Consider the following 14,491-nt stretch of genomic DNA (forward strand, 5'->3'; position numbering starts at 1 on the left):
TTCACCTTATACACCAGCTCCAGTGGGTACCTACCAGGGTTTTTCAGGGTTCAGATGGTAACTACTATAACCAGCCCCCATCGATGCCTATGGCCCCAATCTCTCGGCAATGAGAATTCATGTTCCTATATCTTTTAGGAATTAGGGAAGAAAAGGCTACTCGGAAAAGCTGTTCCCCTTCTTTGCTCGCGACCTTCTTGTTGGGGATATTTGCAGAACTGCACATAGATAATGCTTTGTGATCTTCGTCTGTTACCTTTTAATATTTTATCTAGTTAGAAGGGTTTCGTTATAAGAGTCAAATCAAGGATAACGATTTTGTTGAGTGGCTTTGTTAATCCTTTTCCGTTTGTAAGTTAATTGATTTTATCGCCTTGGGGCTTTCCCCACAAATTTTCCCCCCGGTTGGAGAGGGTTGTGGGCACGCCGTAGCTGAATTACACGTGTACGACTATCTGCATCTTCGCCGCCAACAAATGGGCATTGGTACTGACATGTCCTCAAGCATTTGCATTACTATCATGGGCTTGTATGTTAGGATGCAGCTAAAACAAAGTATTAGATCTGCCATTTAATATGAGCGTAACATTTTTCGAGGATTTATAACGCTTTTATGTATATCATTTTTTTTTGTTTTGCATTAATTATTTCTGAGAGCAAGGGTTTCCGATTTTAAACTGATGACAAAGCCGGTTGTGAAGGTCACCCAAAAAAAAAAACTGAAAAGTCAGGAAGGTTTGGTTCGCGGGTGGGTACGTGTGTACTCAGAGAACTAGCATTGGTCGGCATAATTTACGGACATTTCTTGGTTTAGAATGACTGAATGAGAATTGGTGGGCTGGTGGGTGAGAAAAGTACGTATTTCGGCTTGGATTCAAGTTCCCTGGATGAGTTATTGAGCTAGATTGCCTAAAGCCTATGAAAGACAAATGTCTATACCAAATCCAACATGTAAAAGTTAGTCTATTTGATTATAAGGTTATAAGATTAATCTTCTTGTCAATAAAAAGATTTTATTGATAAATAATCTGTAAATATTTTTTAAGTTTAGAGATATATCTTGATCATATTAAACCTCTCAATCCTACTCATCTAAATTTTTATTTATCAAAGAATAAAAATAAATTCATTAATCGATCCTTTTATTTACTTATTTATTTTAGTTTTTTCCTCATTGCAGTCCATGGTGGCATGTCAGCCTCAGCCCGTTAAACAAAGTGAAGGTGCTTGTCCATGAGAATAGAATCCTCAAACCAAGGGGAAAGAATTATGTAAAGGGCAGCGGACCACACCTCATGGTCAGAAACTTGGACAGGACCGCACACACAACATGATAACTCCTCATATCTATGTATCTTTCTAGTCAAATGACGAATGAGATGAGAGTTCCCATGAATTTGGGGATTAAAACTTGGTTTGATGAAAGGGATGGATAATTAGAAGTCAGGACCAAATTTAAGCTCATGTATATCCGCATTACCAGAGAGAATACTTGGGAGACAAAAAGCTGATACGGGAACGCAACTAACTAAAGTTTCAAGCTTTTGTACTGTTGGTTCTCGAGCATGATCCATCTTTTTCTCTCAAGTCAAGTCACTCACCGAAGAGATATATATATATATATATATATATATAAAATTAGTTTCTCTCTCATACTTTCTTCCAGTGCCCTGGTCAAACATAACCCTAGCGAGAGCCTTTAAGCTCACAAAAAATGTAAAAGTTCCTTTTAGATTCCATTGAATTACAAAGTTCAAAAGAAGCAGCCTCTGTCCAAGGATTTACGAGCATATATAGCATGCGCATGCATACGTTGCTGCAGCTATTTAATTCTGCTATCTATGACACAGAAGCTAGCCTCTCAAGTCTTAACAGTAAATTCATCAAAGCACCATTTTATTCTGTTGAGTGAAGGGAAAGAGAGAAAGCAAGAGGATGGAGTGTTCAAAGAAGGATATGTAATGTTGGTTAGCAATCAAGGGCAGAGGGAACAGACAGACATGCCCTTAACTCGAATGACAGTGTGGAGACACAATGCGAGACAAAAGCACCGTCTGATCCCAATACCGATACACCTTCTTGTCCCTTAAAGGTTTTGAAACTGCAAAAAATGGTGTTGCATGCTACTGCTACTTATTTATTTAATCCTGAAAAGTCGAGTATTGCTCACTACCAAGCATTCATGGACTCCTAAAAATAAGGGGAACACGAAGCATTGGGTGTTGAAGCCCCCCATCTGTAATGAGGATTATATCAATGGAACTTAAATGCTGAGTTCTTGGGAGGTGGGTGTTTCTGTTCAAAGTGAAGACGACAACACAAGGACACAGTCACGCAAGTATTAAAAATTGAAAAATAAGATCGGGAGATTAAAAGCAGTCAACGTTGGTGTAACGTCAGCTCGGGGAACAAAAGCTGAGAAAAGCCGTCATCCTTGTCTTTTGCATTAACGGCTGCATCAACCAGAGTTGTTGTTGTTGTTGTTTTTTTTTTTTTAATGTTTGTAAAGTTAGGTTTCCCTTTGGTCTCATAGTTCATATTGTATACCAAGCAAAAAAGGGTTTTGCGTCAGACTTTGCCGTGCTCCTCATGAATCATCTCAATAACGCACTACGTACTCTCTCTCTCTCTCTCTCTCTCTCTCTCTCACACACACACACAGAAAGTATTCGAGAGCGTGCTTCCCTGTCTGCCTAAATCTAAAAGAAGAGAATTCAAATTAAGCGCATTCATGAGACCCAGAGACTGTGAATCCCACATCCTAATTAGTATTATACCCTATAGGCAGACCGATGTTTCTCAGACATCCTTGCTTCCACACATGATTGCTCACTAGTTTATTGATAACCTAGGACATGAATCTTGATCATGGTCGATGTCTTACTACTTACTAGCTTATCATCATAGAGCACCGTATGTGAGTTGATAGTTTTTGACGTAAACGAAATTAACTACACACACACACACACACGAACATTATAACAACTGAAATTATTGATAGTCATACCCTACTGCGACATACTAATTATTGCAGTGCCTGCATGAAGTATAGCATCATTATAGTATATCTGCATGTGTCTTTGAGGATTTTTTTACTACACAAAATGGGGGTTTGATGTTTTCTTTTTTCACCCAATGGCCATAAATGAGGCACCAAATAATGTGGTTGCTTCATCACGCAATTGAGGAAACAAAGAAGGAAGAAAGAAATGGCCGACACGCAATGCGTTGCCCTGTCATCATTTCAACAGTTCTCGTGAGCAGAGAGACGCGGTGTCGCTGCCTTTGTGCGGCGACATGTTTCTGTTGCCTTTACCTTCCCCAAACATTCACCATTATCACATCACTAACTTACTACTCCCTCTCCAATTCCCCATCACTGTATGTGAGTGACTTCATCACGTGCTTTTTCATTAAAATCTCCTTTGTCTCCTCCAATTTGCTTGGGATTTTGTGATGAGGATCAACAACACTATAGCTATTATTATGGTTAGAGTAATACGTAATAATTTGCTCGGTTAATTAATGTATATATATAGTTATATTTAATGTTTATGAATCAGTCTTTCTGTAAATTTATAATTAATTTGGTTTCTCTTGTTGAACATTTTTAAAAAAGTTCAGTCTTCATATACTGTTAACTTAGGGGATGAATGAGATAATTTAACTGTTACTTTTTTAGTATCTGCATTCTTATTAACTTAGATTCAGTTATTATTCGAGGAGTGAAATTTAATTATAATTCCTCGCATCACATACACCATGATAAACAAACGTGGCTTATCGCTTGGAGAAGAATTTAATATTAGACAAGCTCTAATGGTAACTTTATTGTAAAACTAATAAGAAAAACAAAAGGCAAGAAACAACATTAATTAGTGTTAGAGCTTGATTTAATCATTGCGAGTAGAATTTGAAGCAACCTTAGTCAAAATCGATCCATCAGTGAGAGGATAACACTCAAATATGTATAAGCATGTCTGGATGATGTCATATCCCCGTAAGAAAATTCGATATGGTTGAGTCACAGGGTCAGTCAAAGAGCGTATACTAGAACTTAAAGTTTCAAATGCTTTAGCACGAAATAGAAAGAAGAAAGGGATCAAAGACCCGCAGCATCTCTTATATATGCAAAGAAAGAAGAAAGGGAGGTCGGTTGGCCCCACCTTGATGAGACGCTTCGTGTAAAGTTCTCAGTCACTAGGTCTCATCACAATCCCCACATCTTTTTGCCTTGTTTCCCCATTAATGGTGAAAACTTCTCTCTGGGTTAATCAGATCTTCAAAGCATCAATTATCCATGTACTTACCTGATCCGGACCCCATCTCAGCATCAGACCCATTTCGGAACGAAGATTTACTTTACTAATCACTAGTTCCTTTTAGAACTGTCTATTTACTTTTGACCATAAAGTTGATATTCCATCACCAGATTTTGCCTTTCCCCTCAAAAAAATGGTCAAAGAGTGTGAAGAGAAATGAAAAGAATAGTTCCATGGGTACACCGTACGCACTTCACAGTTATTGTTATGGCATTTCATTTCATAGCTTTTCGGGTACACGGGAAAGGAGAGCCGGATCCGGTGTGCTTCAGACGCAGGCTTTATTGAACACGGCCTCTCACTATGAAGGGTTCAGTCGAAAAGGGGGAAATAGACAAGGGCATTCTGGTCAATATTTTATGTCATAACTCTCACCAACGTCACGGACACACAATATTAGGTCTGGGGAAAAAGAAAGAAGAAAGGAAAAAGGAAAGCCAAGCCGACAAGCACAATCGAATAATATCATTATCTTTTTCTTCGCCCATGAATCTCTCTCTCCCTGTCTCACCCCATAGCATGCCCCCCTGTGTGTCTGTCCCTTGGCTTCTTTCTTCCCTTCCAAGCTGCACCAAAAGGCTCAGCTACGACCCCAAATACCAAAAAGAGTAACCTTCTTTCACTGTACGTACGGATATTTCTCTGTTCATCATCAGTCTGTCACTAATAATCTCTATCACCACATACACATACTATATGATCCTCGTGCTTCCTTTAAAGCGAAGGCTTATTCTTTGTTGCTTTCGTATTGAAAAACTCTAAACTATGCTCACACACTGTGTCTCTGTTGTTGATGCATGCTATATTAATGCGAGAAGGCTGTACAACAGTGAACATGCTGCGTACATATCTAGGCATATATGAGGCATGCGTGTTGTGAACCTGTGAGCCATGGCAGCCCAGCATGTGCCTCCATTCACTAATTAATTGTAGGCATGGGCATTTAATTAGTTTATCAAATATATACAGTCTACTCCACAATAATATTTTTATACCTTGCTTCTTTTCAGCACGACTTTACGATCCTCACACACACACACACACACACACGCACACACACACACACACAACCATGCACCTTGCAACTTGTTTGGTTCATCTACAAAAAAAAATTATATTCCTTTTTGGGGCCATATCGTGCTCGGAAATGATCATGGGACATTAATTTTGTACGCGTATATGCAGGCACATGCATTACATGTCTCCATTGAATTTCAATTTCATTGACTAATGCGTGAAGCTATTTTTGGCCGTCTACATGTGACCGAATGATGCTCGATATTCCCCACGTTATCAAGAAAAAACGGGAGCTGTGTGAGAGGGTGGTTAATGGATCAAAGTATCAACGAGGATGGAAGTATATATATGAATTTATTAAGTGATGAGATAGACATGTGCTAATTATAACTCGAGATCTCTTTGGCGTTCTTTTTGATTGTTATATTCCTCAATATATGCCTGAGGAAGATGCTGTGATTGATGTAGATATAGTATATATAGATTATCCTCGATAAAAGATTACTGAACAGAAGCCGTACCTAATCCATACTATACATTAATTATTATTCAGGCATTTATACCATGTACGAGCTTTCAAGTTTCCAAATTCTGAATTCTAGAAGCTGCCTTGTTCAATTTTGGAAGAAGGTGACACTTTTTTCCCCCTATTCATGGAAGTTGTGAAGTTAACTAATACACTATAACTGGCCAAGCCTCAAGTATCCAAAAGAAGAAGGTGACGTCCAAGAATTAGATTGCAGAAGAAAAGGAAAAAGAAGAAGATGATGGGGTAGGACCAACGAGGACGACGAAGAGGAAGCAGGTTCTAACCCAACCTCCTGCAAAAGCCTGCCCTCTCTGTTTCTCTCTTAATTCCTTCAACTTAACTGCTCTCTCTTTTCTCCTAACAATATTGTTAATGCTTGTTAGTATCTTCTCTCACAATTATTCACATTTCCCTTCCCCCCAACATAATCATTGCCCAAAAAATTGCCTGTTCCTAGCCTAATCTAACAACCTCCTCACTTATTATTAGCCGAACCCAACAATAATAAACCAGGAAAAAAAACCACATAAAGTCCCCTCTCTCTCTCTCTCTCATATAAGCTGACGACTACTAAAGGGTAAAGAAGGGAAAGAATAGACCAACTTTATATTTAAAATATATAGAAACATTATCCTCTCAATGCGCTTAAACCTCTATAAATACCAGCTCTCACTCGGCTTCTCTGCACCCAGCAGGCTAGCTTGACACACTCGTTTCTAAGAGCAGCATCGTCATATAGAGACATTAGTATAAAGATAAAATGCATTATCAGACGGCGCCGTCGTGGGGGGCTACGTGACGACGGTGGTGGTGGGAGACCCGCTGGAGAGGATAGAGAGAATGGCGTCGGAGAACGCGGTGGTGATATTCAGCGTAAGCACGTGCTGCATGTGCCACGCCATCAAGAGGCTTTTCTGCGGCATGGGAGTGAACCCCACGGTGTACGAGCTGGACGAGGACCCCAGAGGTAAGGAGCTCGAGAGGGCCTTGATGAGGCTTCTCGGCTGCTCCTCCGTCCTGCCGGTGGTCTTCATCGGAGGCAAGCTCGTCGGAACGATGGACAGAGTCATGGCCTGCCACATCAATGGCACTCTCGTCCCTCTCCTCAAGGAAGCCGGGGCTCTCTGGCTCTAGACGCTTCTTCTTCTTGTTCCTAACACAAACACACACTCGCTCTCTTTCTGAGCGCCACGAGTTATCGTCCCTTTTCCGATTCTCTTCTGTTTTGGTCATACTTGTCGCTACTACTGACTTCTCTATGAATCCTTCTGTTACTCCATTCCTAAGTTTTGATTTTTGTTTTTTATTTTTGGCTCGTCGGGGGTGATATTTGGTTTTGTGATGCTTTCTTTGATTTACCCTCCTTTCTCTGTAAAGAAGATAAGAGTAAAATGAAAAAATATATATGTTTTTTTACACTTCGGTTCCCAAACACTTTCCTACTACTCTTGATTTATCCTACTGTTCTTGCAAATGGCTGCATTGTCTCTGCTTTGGGTTCGTTCCTAATAATAGCTTAACTTCGCAGTGAAAGCCACAGACCGGTACGAGTCAAAATTTTTATTGCTCTATCCAATTTGCTTCCTTGTGACTTGCTGGAGCGGAATTAGGATTTAAGAATATAGGAGTCAAAATTAAAACACACATATACTATTCCCAATCTTCGCCACTTTGACTTGCTCCCTCCATCCTTATGAAGCACCAATACAAGTACCGCAATAAGGCATGACACACGGGCATGACAATTTCAAAAAATTTTAGGATATGAATTTGATTATATAAATAATTAAATAATAAATATTTAGGATATAAAATTTGATTATATAAATAATTAAATATTAAATATTTAGATACACATATATTTTCAATACAATTTCCTACAATTTTAATATGAGAAGCGCTAATAAAATTTTAAAAAAACAAATGAAATTATAAAAATTATCTTTTTCAAGATAAAAAGATCAATTTATATTCACATAAAAAGAAAGAAAAGAAAATAAGACAGACGTTATCTAAAAACACGTGTGATTGTGAGCATGCCGCAGACCAATGAAAGAGGCAAATTTAAAACATGGGTCTGAGTGTGTAAATTCAGCGAAATATTATCCTAATCTGTCCATCGTAATAAATTTAGAACATGGGTGTAAGTATGTAACTCTATGAGCATGCCATGAACTAATGAAAGAAATAGAGGGAAGATGTAAGAGATCAAGAGAACGACGAAGGACGCAGGCAAGAAGTGGACGAAGTTGACAGCAGTTTCAAGGTGACTAGAGGCGACAAAGTCGACAAAGCAGATCAGCTGGCTGAGCAACGCAGGTTGACTAGCTCAGGCGGAGGCAATGTAATTGAAGAAGTATGACAGAGAAGGGTCAGATGACGAGGCAGGTCATCTGGTTTTTTTGTTTTGGGAATGAACTCAGACGAGTAGAAAATGCCGAACGCGAAGCAGGGTCCCAACTCTTGGAATTTCATCGTCAGAGACAGAGCGAAGCAGGCGATGAGGGATTTGGGAATGAACTTGACGAAGCAGGGCATCTCGTTTTGATAGAGAAAGAAAAAAAAAAAAAAAAAGAAGCCAAAACGTCGTGTCCTGTGTCCAACCCCATATCCACCGGTACTTGCCCGCGTTAGAACGTATTGACAAAAAATAAAAACAGTCGACGTGCCGCACCAATGTTCGGGATGCACACCCCTGCTTCCTAGCTCCGTCCTCAGTTGATTTCCTAAATTATAGTAATTTTTCAAATTTATTTCAAATAATATCAATTAGTATCGTGATGATGATAAATAAAACATACAATTAATATTTCTTTCTTTTTTATTCAAGACTTGTTTAAAAATACCACGACATCCTTTTCTAAAAAATGCCTTGTACATGGAACGGAGGGAGTAATGGGACCACGAAGAAACGGCGGTGGATGTGAGCCGTGAGAACTAGGCTGTGTTTGGTGTATGAGAAAGGTTGCGTTTTTCCTTCTGCGAATTTTGGAATTTATAATTATAATATATTATAGTTATTATTAATGATAATTTTCCAACTGAGAATAAAGGGAATATGGGCTTATCTCTTGCGAGTTCTGAGCAACAAGAAAGTATATGGTCTGAGATTATAAGGGAGGTTGAAGCTGCTACTTCCCCCTCATATAAAAAACTTCCATATATTCAAAATGAAGCTAGCCAATAGAAGATATTTCTAACAAAGAAATCATATATTATAATAAATTATAAAAATAAATAAATCAATCGTCTATTAACAAAGAACCTCGCATAAAATACTCCTGAGAATTTATGCCTCCCTTTTTCAAGTGATCGTCGTATTTTAACATTAATTATCAGCTACGCTGTGGACTCCATCAACACCCCACCCCCAGAAAAAAAGGACTGAGTATTCTCGATATTCTTAAATAATAAACAACATATCTCATTACCAGTAAGCCAGGTCATCGAGTTTTTTTTTTTTTACGACAAAAGCTATGGATTTTAAAAGCTTACCAAATTTTTTGAAAAATCTCAATTTTTTAAAAAATATTAATTGCAAATTATTTATCATCAAATTCAACAAATCTTGAATCCTCCTAATTTTGAGATTTAGGCTAATCACTTGTCAACACTCAACATGTACTTTTGAAACATGACAAGCCTCATAATTTTTAAAGCACTTATAAAAAAAATTATAAATTATATCAGAATAAAGAAAATATTTATAAATCATCCACTAAGCCTTTACATGCTTAGAGGGTAGACCATTTTTCTTGGCAAATCTTTTTATTTGTGAGCACAGGGAGAAGATTCCTGCCGACAGCGGAGATTTTTTTCTTAAGATACTGAGATTCAATAAACAATATGTGGGGTTCTAAAGGACTCACTTTTATATAGCATAAATAACACCCTTTGTTGCCAACAAGAATTATCTCGAAATGTTGAGAGCAAGATTTTTCCTGGCAAGTCCTGAACAATGCATCAAAGACTCCAATGAACGTGGGCTTATGAGGCCCAATTTACTCCATGACAACGATTAGCATCTTTTAGATTTCCAGAAAAGGAACAATTACCCACAACATGTACCTTATATAATAAGATTATGTGTCATTTATACCGTCATATGCCTGTCATCAAATTTTTAACTAAAATCTAAATTACTGCACTAAAGTTATATATTCTATTGCTAATTTTAAAATCTATTTTTTTTTCTCAATAAAATCCGAGGATAATTATTGGTATGGACGAGAGGTTGTGCCATTGGAGGGAAAAAAAACTGATCTGAAAATGAAATCCAAACAGAAACCAACCAATAAAATAATAACAATAAAGCCCAGTTGCAAAAAAACGGGTAACCAACAAATCGGCACAAACGTAGTAACTTCCCTTATCTGTTCTTCCCACCCATTAAATTCGAGGTTGCCATGATTGGTTCAGAGATTCACCTTACGCGCCGACGGGATCTTCCTGTTGCTGCTGTGACTCCTAACTTCTTACCTTCCCACTCTATTCACTGACACCCGCAAGATTCCAAATCCATATCTCACTTCTTTTCCTTCTTCCTCTTTTTTAAATGCGCTCGGTGCAATAAAAAGTTGAATACTTCGTAAAATTTAAAAATGGAAGACCAAGAAGATTGCTTTGCTTGACAAAAGCCCCATCATCGTTCAAACCTCAAAGCCGAAAAGAAAATAAAGGAAAGCGTCAATATGGGGGTCTAGGGTTCATTCTCTCTCCCTGATGCCGATAAATTTTTCCTTCTTCAAGCACATCTTGTGACCCTTTTGTAGCCATCAGCTTTAGTTTCCTTTTCTCGCTACTACTCTTGTTCAAGGTATTATCTTTTTTTAATTTCGTTCTCTTTTTCCTTAATTCAATGAAGTTAGTGTCAAATAGACTCCGAATTGCCTGGTTCTCGGTACTTTTACGCGTTTAGTTTTTGCAGGAAAAAGAAAAAGAGTTGCTGATCGATCGGTCTGTTTGGCTGCAGGGGCATGCAGGTTTTAAGGGAATAGTTTTGGTCCGAGGTTGGTGGTACTGTCTTGTACACGAATTGAAGTGGTTGAAAAAAATCAGATGCCGGACGAAGACTTAGTGGAGCTTAAGTTTCGTATCTTTGATGGTTCAGACATTGGGCCCTTCCGTTACCCGCCAGCTTCTACAGTGGCCATGCTGAAGGAAAGAATTGTTGCAGAATGGCCAAAAGGTTACCAGCTACTCTTGCTTTTAATCTGTAAATTGTTCTATGTTCGTGAACAGTGTGTTAGAATGATAATTGAATATGCTAGGAAATGCACCAAGTTGTCTGGCTTAAACAAAGTTAATGTTCCTACACTTAGTGCATTTTATTACAAGGCTCTGTTACGTTCATGATAATCTAGCAGTTTCTGATGAACAAAGGGCCAGATGATCATATTTCCTGGCAGCCGTATGAACAAATCTCATTCTGGTAACTTTTTTAAGAAAAGATGCAGGTGTTGCTAGAATGAATTTGGCATAACTATACATTCCTTGCTCTTAAATTGGCAGATGGGTTGGTGAATTAATTGTATTTCAGTTGTTTGTGCATGCCAATTAAGAAGCCGGATGAGCATACACAATGACATTTCTTGCTTTAGATGACAGTTATTTGTACTTGACATATCCTTTTAAATAGAATGCTGTTGGTCCTCAAACTCTTGTGGATACTTATAATATTGACTTGTTCTTATCCCTGTACCTGCAAATTTAGATTCTAGGATGCTAGAACTAGAGCAAGAGCTTTGCCAACAAGGCAAGGCAATCTTTTCCATAACTCCATTTTGTTTTCTGAGGATTGAATTCAATTAGTTTGCAGGACTACCTGGATCAGTTCTCATTTGCCTGAACACTCTAATTTTCTTTGATAAATTTGTCAAGTTAGATTGGCTTTAATGTAACATTTATTGCCATATTAATTTCTTGTGTTCATTAAATAATGTTATCCTATAATACGTAATCTCTTTGGACCATGATATAAGACATTGATAACTAATTCACGTTTCTCAAAAAATGTTAATTGAAACCTTAATTATTAAAAAAAATACATATTTTCAATTATACCCTCCTCAAATACCCTCTATAAGTGCCTTAATAATGACAATTGAAATTTTAATGCATCATTTTCCTTAAAAAGAGTGATAAATGAAGTAGGAGTATAGTTGAAAAAATAATTACAAAAGTTACCAATACCCTATATTTTGTACCATGGAAGCTTCTAGAAGATGCTTTATATTGTGGTCTGGAGAGAGTAAGGCATATCATGTTATTGTATTTGGTGTAATAAGGAAGGAAGCAAGCTAGCTATAATAATCCTATGTTGTAGCACTGAATGACAAAGCTTATCCAGTTTTATGTGAGAGATGATGATGTTTAAGTGTCTTATGAAAACCTTGAAGGTAGACTAGATCGATTATGTTTACATAATGCTTTTAAGTTCAATTTAATGACAACTTTTGATGAATTCACTACAAAGAAGTCTTTAGACCAAATCCGCATGAAAGGGATTTAAAGGGGAATATTGCTGTATGTTCACCCTTTTCATTTTCTGGCCTTTACATTTGTGTGTTTCTTTGGGATTATGATGCTGTTGGGTAGTTTAATTGGAGTTTCTTCCTTAAGTAAAAATGATTGAGAGAAGGAAATAAGAAAAAAAATAATAAAAATACCATAACCAGTTCAGGTTGTTTAACTATGGAAGTATGCAGAGAGATCACTTAAACCCCCCCCCTCTCTCCTTTTCTCTTCACCCCATAATGCACGAGAGGTATTTAATTATTGACGGAAAAAAAAAGAAGAAAGAAAAGCAAAGTGTAGTGTTGAAGCCACTGGAATCAGCATCAAATGATGAAAGGAGCTGTGGTGGTGAGAGATCTTAATGAAGCACTTTTTCCTCACTAATAGAGTGCTTAGTTCAAAGGATCAACTGGTTCGGACTGATAGATTTTTGAAGAATGGCTATAACGTTTATGCTGGATTTTTAATGTCAGAAATTAATTATATGGCTTTTAAATTGCTATCGTAATCTAAGCTGTATCTTTGTATGAACTTGCTCTTAAAAAAAAAAAAACATTATGAACTTACTCCTTTAGTGACTGGTGATATTGAGTCTATTATGTTCTTGCCTAAAGGGGTCTTTTGGTTGATTGCATGGGTTTGTGAGATGTGTATAATAGACTGGTGGGAAAGGAACCTGTGATTAGACTGCTCTCAGTGTAGAACTTTATTAGAAGTTAGATAATATAAAAGAATAGAATAAATTAAGTATAGTTTTTAATTGTTCGCGTTCAACTATCAATAGATCAATTTATAGTAAGCTGCAGTATTCTCAAATTATGAATAATGCGGTTCATTCCTTAGACTCTGTAATTTAGTAGACAATTTATCAAGTTTTATCTAGAACATGAAAAGTGATTTTTTTTTTTTAATAACTCAGCACTACATGATTGGGTCTTTTAGAGAAGTTCCTCTCCCTGTCATCTTTGTATGAAAAATCTTATCTGACAGCACACACCTGAAGTCTTCAGATGGCTAGGTCTCTGCGATTGCTTGAATTTTACTTCCCCTGTAATATATCATGTCAGCATCACTCTATATGCGGTCATGATATTCTGTTTCCAGCAATAACGTTGAACTAAATTACTGAAGAGCGATTAAATTAGATAATCCCATGTTTGGTTGGATTACATCACTATTTAGTGGATGGTTGAATTCTGTAGCTGTAGGACATTGCAAAGTTCCGTTGCTAACATTTATTTTATTTTCTTCTTGCTGTTCTGTATTCAACTTTTCATCTACGCGCGCACTCTTCTTTAACCTATCTGAATTTGAATCTGTTCTGATCGTCCGTAGGCAAGAAGACTATACCGAAGGCAGCTAATGACATAAAACTTATAAATGCTGGAAAAGTTTTGGAAAACAACAAGACAGTTGGTCAATGTAGAGCACCTTTTGGTGAGCTTACCAGTGAAATCACCATGCATGTTGTCGTCCAGCCATCTTTGGCAAGATCAAAAGCAGGTACACTTCATTCTGATATATTTCGTGTCAATATTGTCTGTTAATTTTCAATGAATGACATGTTTACTTCAGATACCAGTGCCTTATGTCTGCACTCGTGTCATTGGCTTGTATAGCAAGCATCAACTATGGAAGATGAGTGTGTATTAAGTATGGGAATATGGTGAAGCGAAGTATCAGGGATCATTTCCTTCTAAAATGTGTAGATGCATAATTATCTTTCTTTGGAACGTTGAAATTTGCTTTCCTTGGTTTGAGCAGAGAAAGATGTTGATGAGCTCCCAATAAAACCCATATGTGCGTGTGCAATATTGTGAGAATCGACCATTATCCAGAGTGAAGCTGCTGAGTTTTGCCTTGTGGATGCTAGGATCTCTCTGAGGTCGTGGGAATGCGTAGCTGGATAGACAAATGTTTGTTGGAGTCTATTCCTGACTTGTCTTCGATAGTTTTCTTTGTTGTATAAAAAATGGGTTTGTTGTGAAAGTCTTGTACAATACGTAGCATACAAAAACTTTCATGATGTCTGTTGTGAGTACGTTGAACGGTACTCTAATGGGATGGAATGATCAAATATTATATACATATAGCCGTTTCTTGAGCA

General features: G+C 37.5%; 1 protein-coding gene and 1 pseudogene across 3 annotated transcripts; both read left to right on the top strand.

Moving 5' to 3' along the window:
* The first annotated feature begins 6,628 nt into the window (after positions 1 to 6,628).
* LOC129300863 (glutaredoxin-C3-like) lies at positions 6,629 to 7,286 on the top strand (annotated as a pseudogene).
* Positions 7,287 to 10,245: 2,959 nt separating this feature from the next.
* LOC129300865 (membrane-anchored ubiquitin-fold protein 3-like) lies at positions 10,246 to 14,491 on the top strand. 3 transcript variants are annotated; one of them, XM_054939460.1, is made up of 4 exons: positions 10,246 to 10,684; positions 10,787 to 11,056; positions 13,720 to 13,887; positions 14,149 to 14,491. In XM_054939460.1, the coding sequence occupies exons 2-4, from the start codon at positions 10,927 to 10,929 to the stop codon at positions 14,202 to 14,204; spliced, it is 354 nt and encodes a 117-aa protein (XP_054795435.1). In that variant the 5' UTR covers positions 10,246 to 10,684; positions 10,787 to 10,926; the 3' UTR covers positions 14,205 to 14,491. The 3 variants fall into 3 exon arrangements, with proteins under 3 accessions (XP_054795435.1, XP_054795436.1, XP_054795434.1); XM_054939461.1 differs by having other exon boundaries at positions 10,796 to 11,056; XM_054939459.1 differs by having other exon boundaries at positions 10,250 to 10,684; positions 10,841 to 11,056.

This window comes from Prosopis cineraria, unplaced genomic scaffold (assembly GCF_029017545.1).
Source record: "Prosopis cineraria cultivar Desert tree isolate PC_DT_omini unplaced genomic scaffold, ASM2901754v1 PC1780, whole genome shotgun sequence".
In the NCBI taxonomy this organism is placed as follows: Eukaryota; Viridiplantae; Streptophyta; class Magnoliopsida; order Fabales; family Fabaceae; genus Prosopis; species Prosopis cineraria.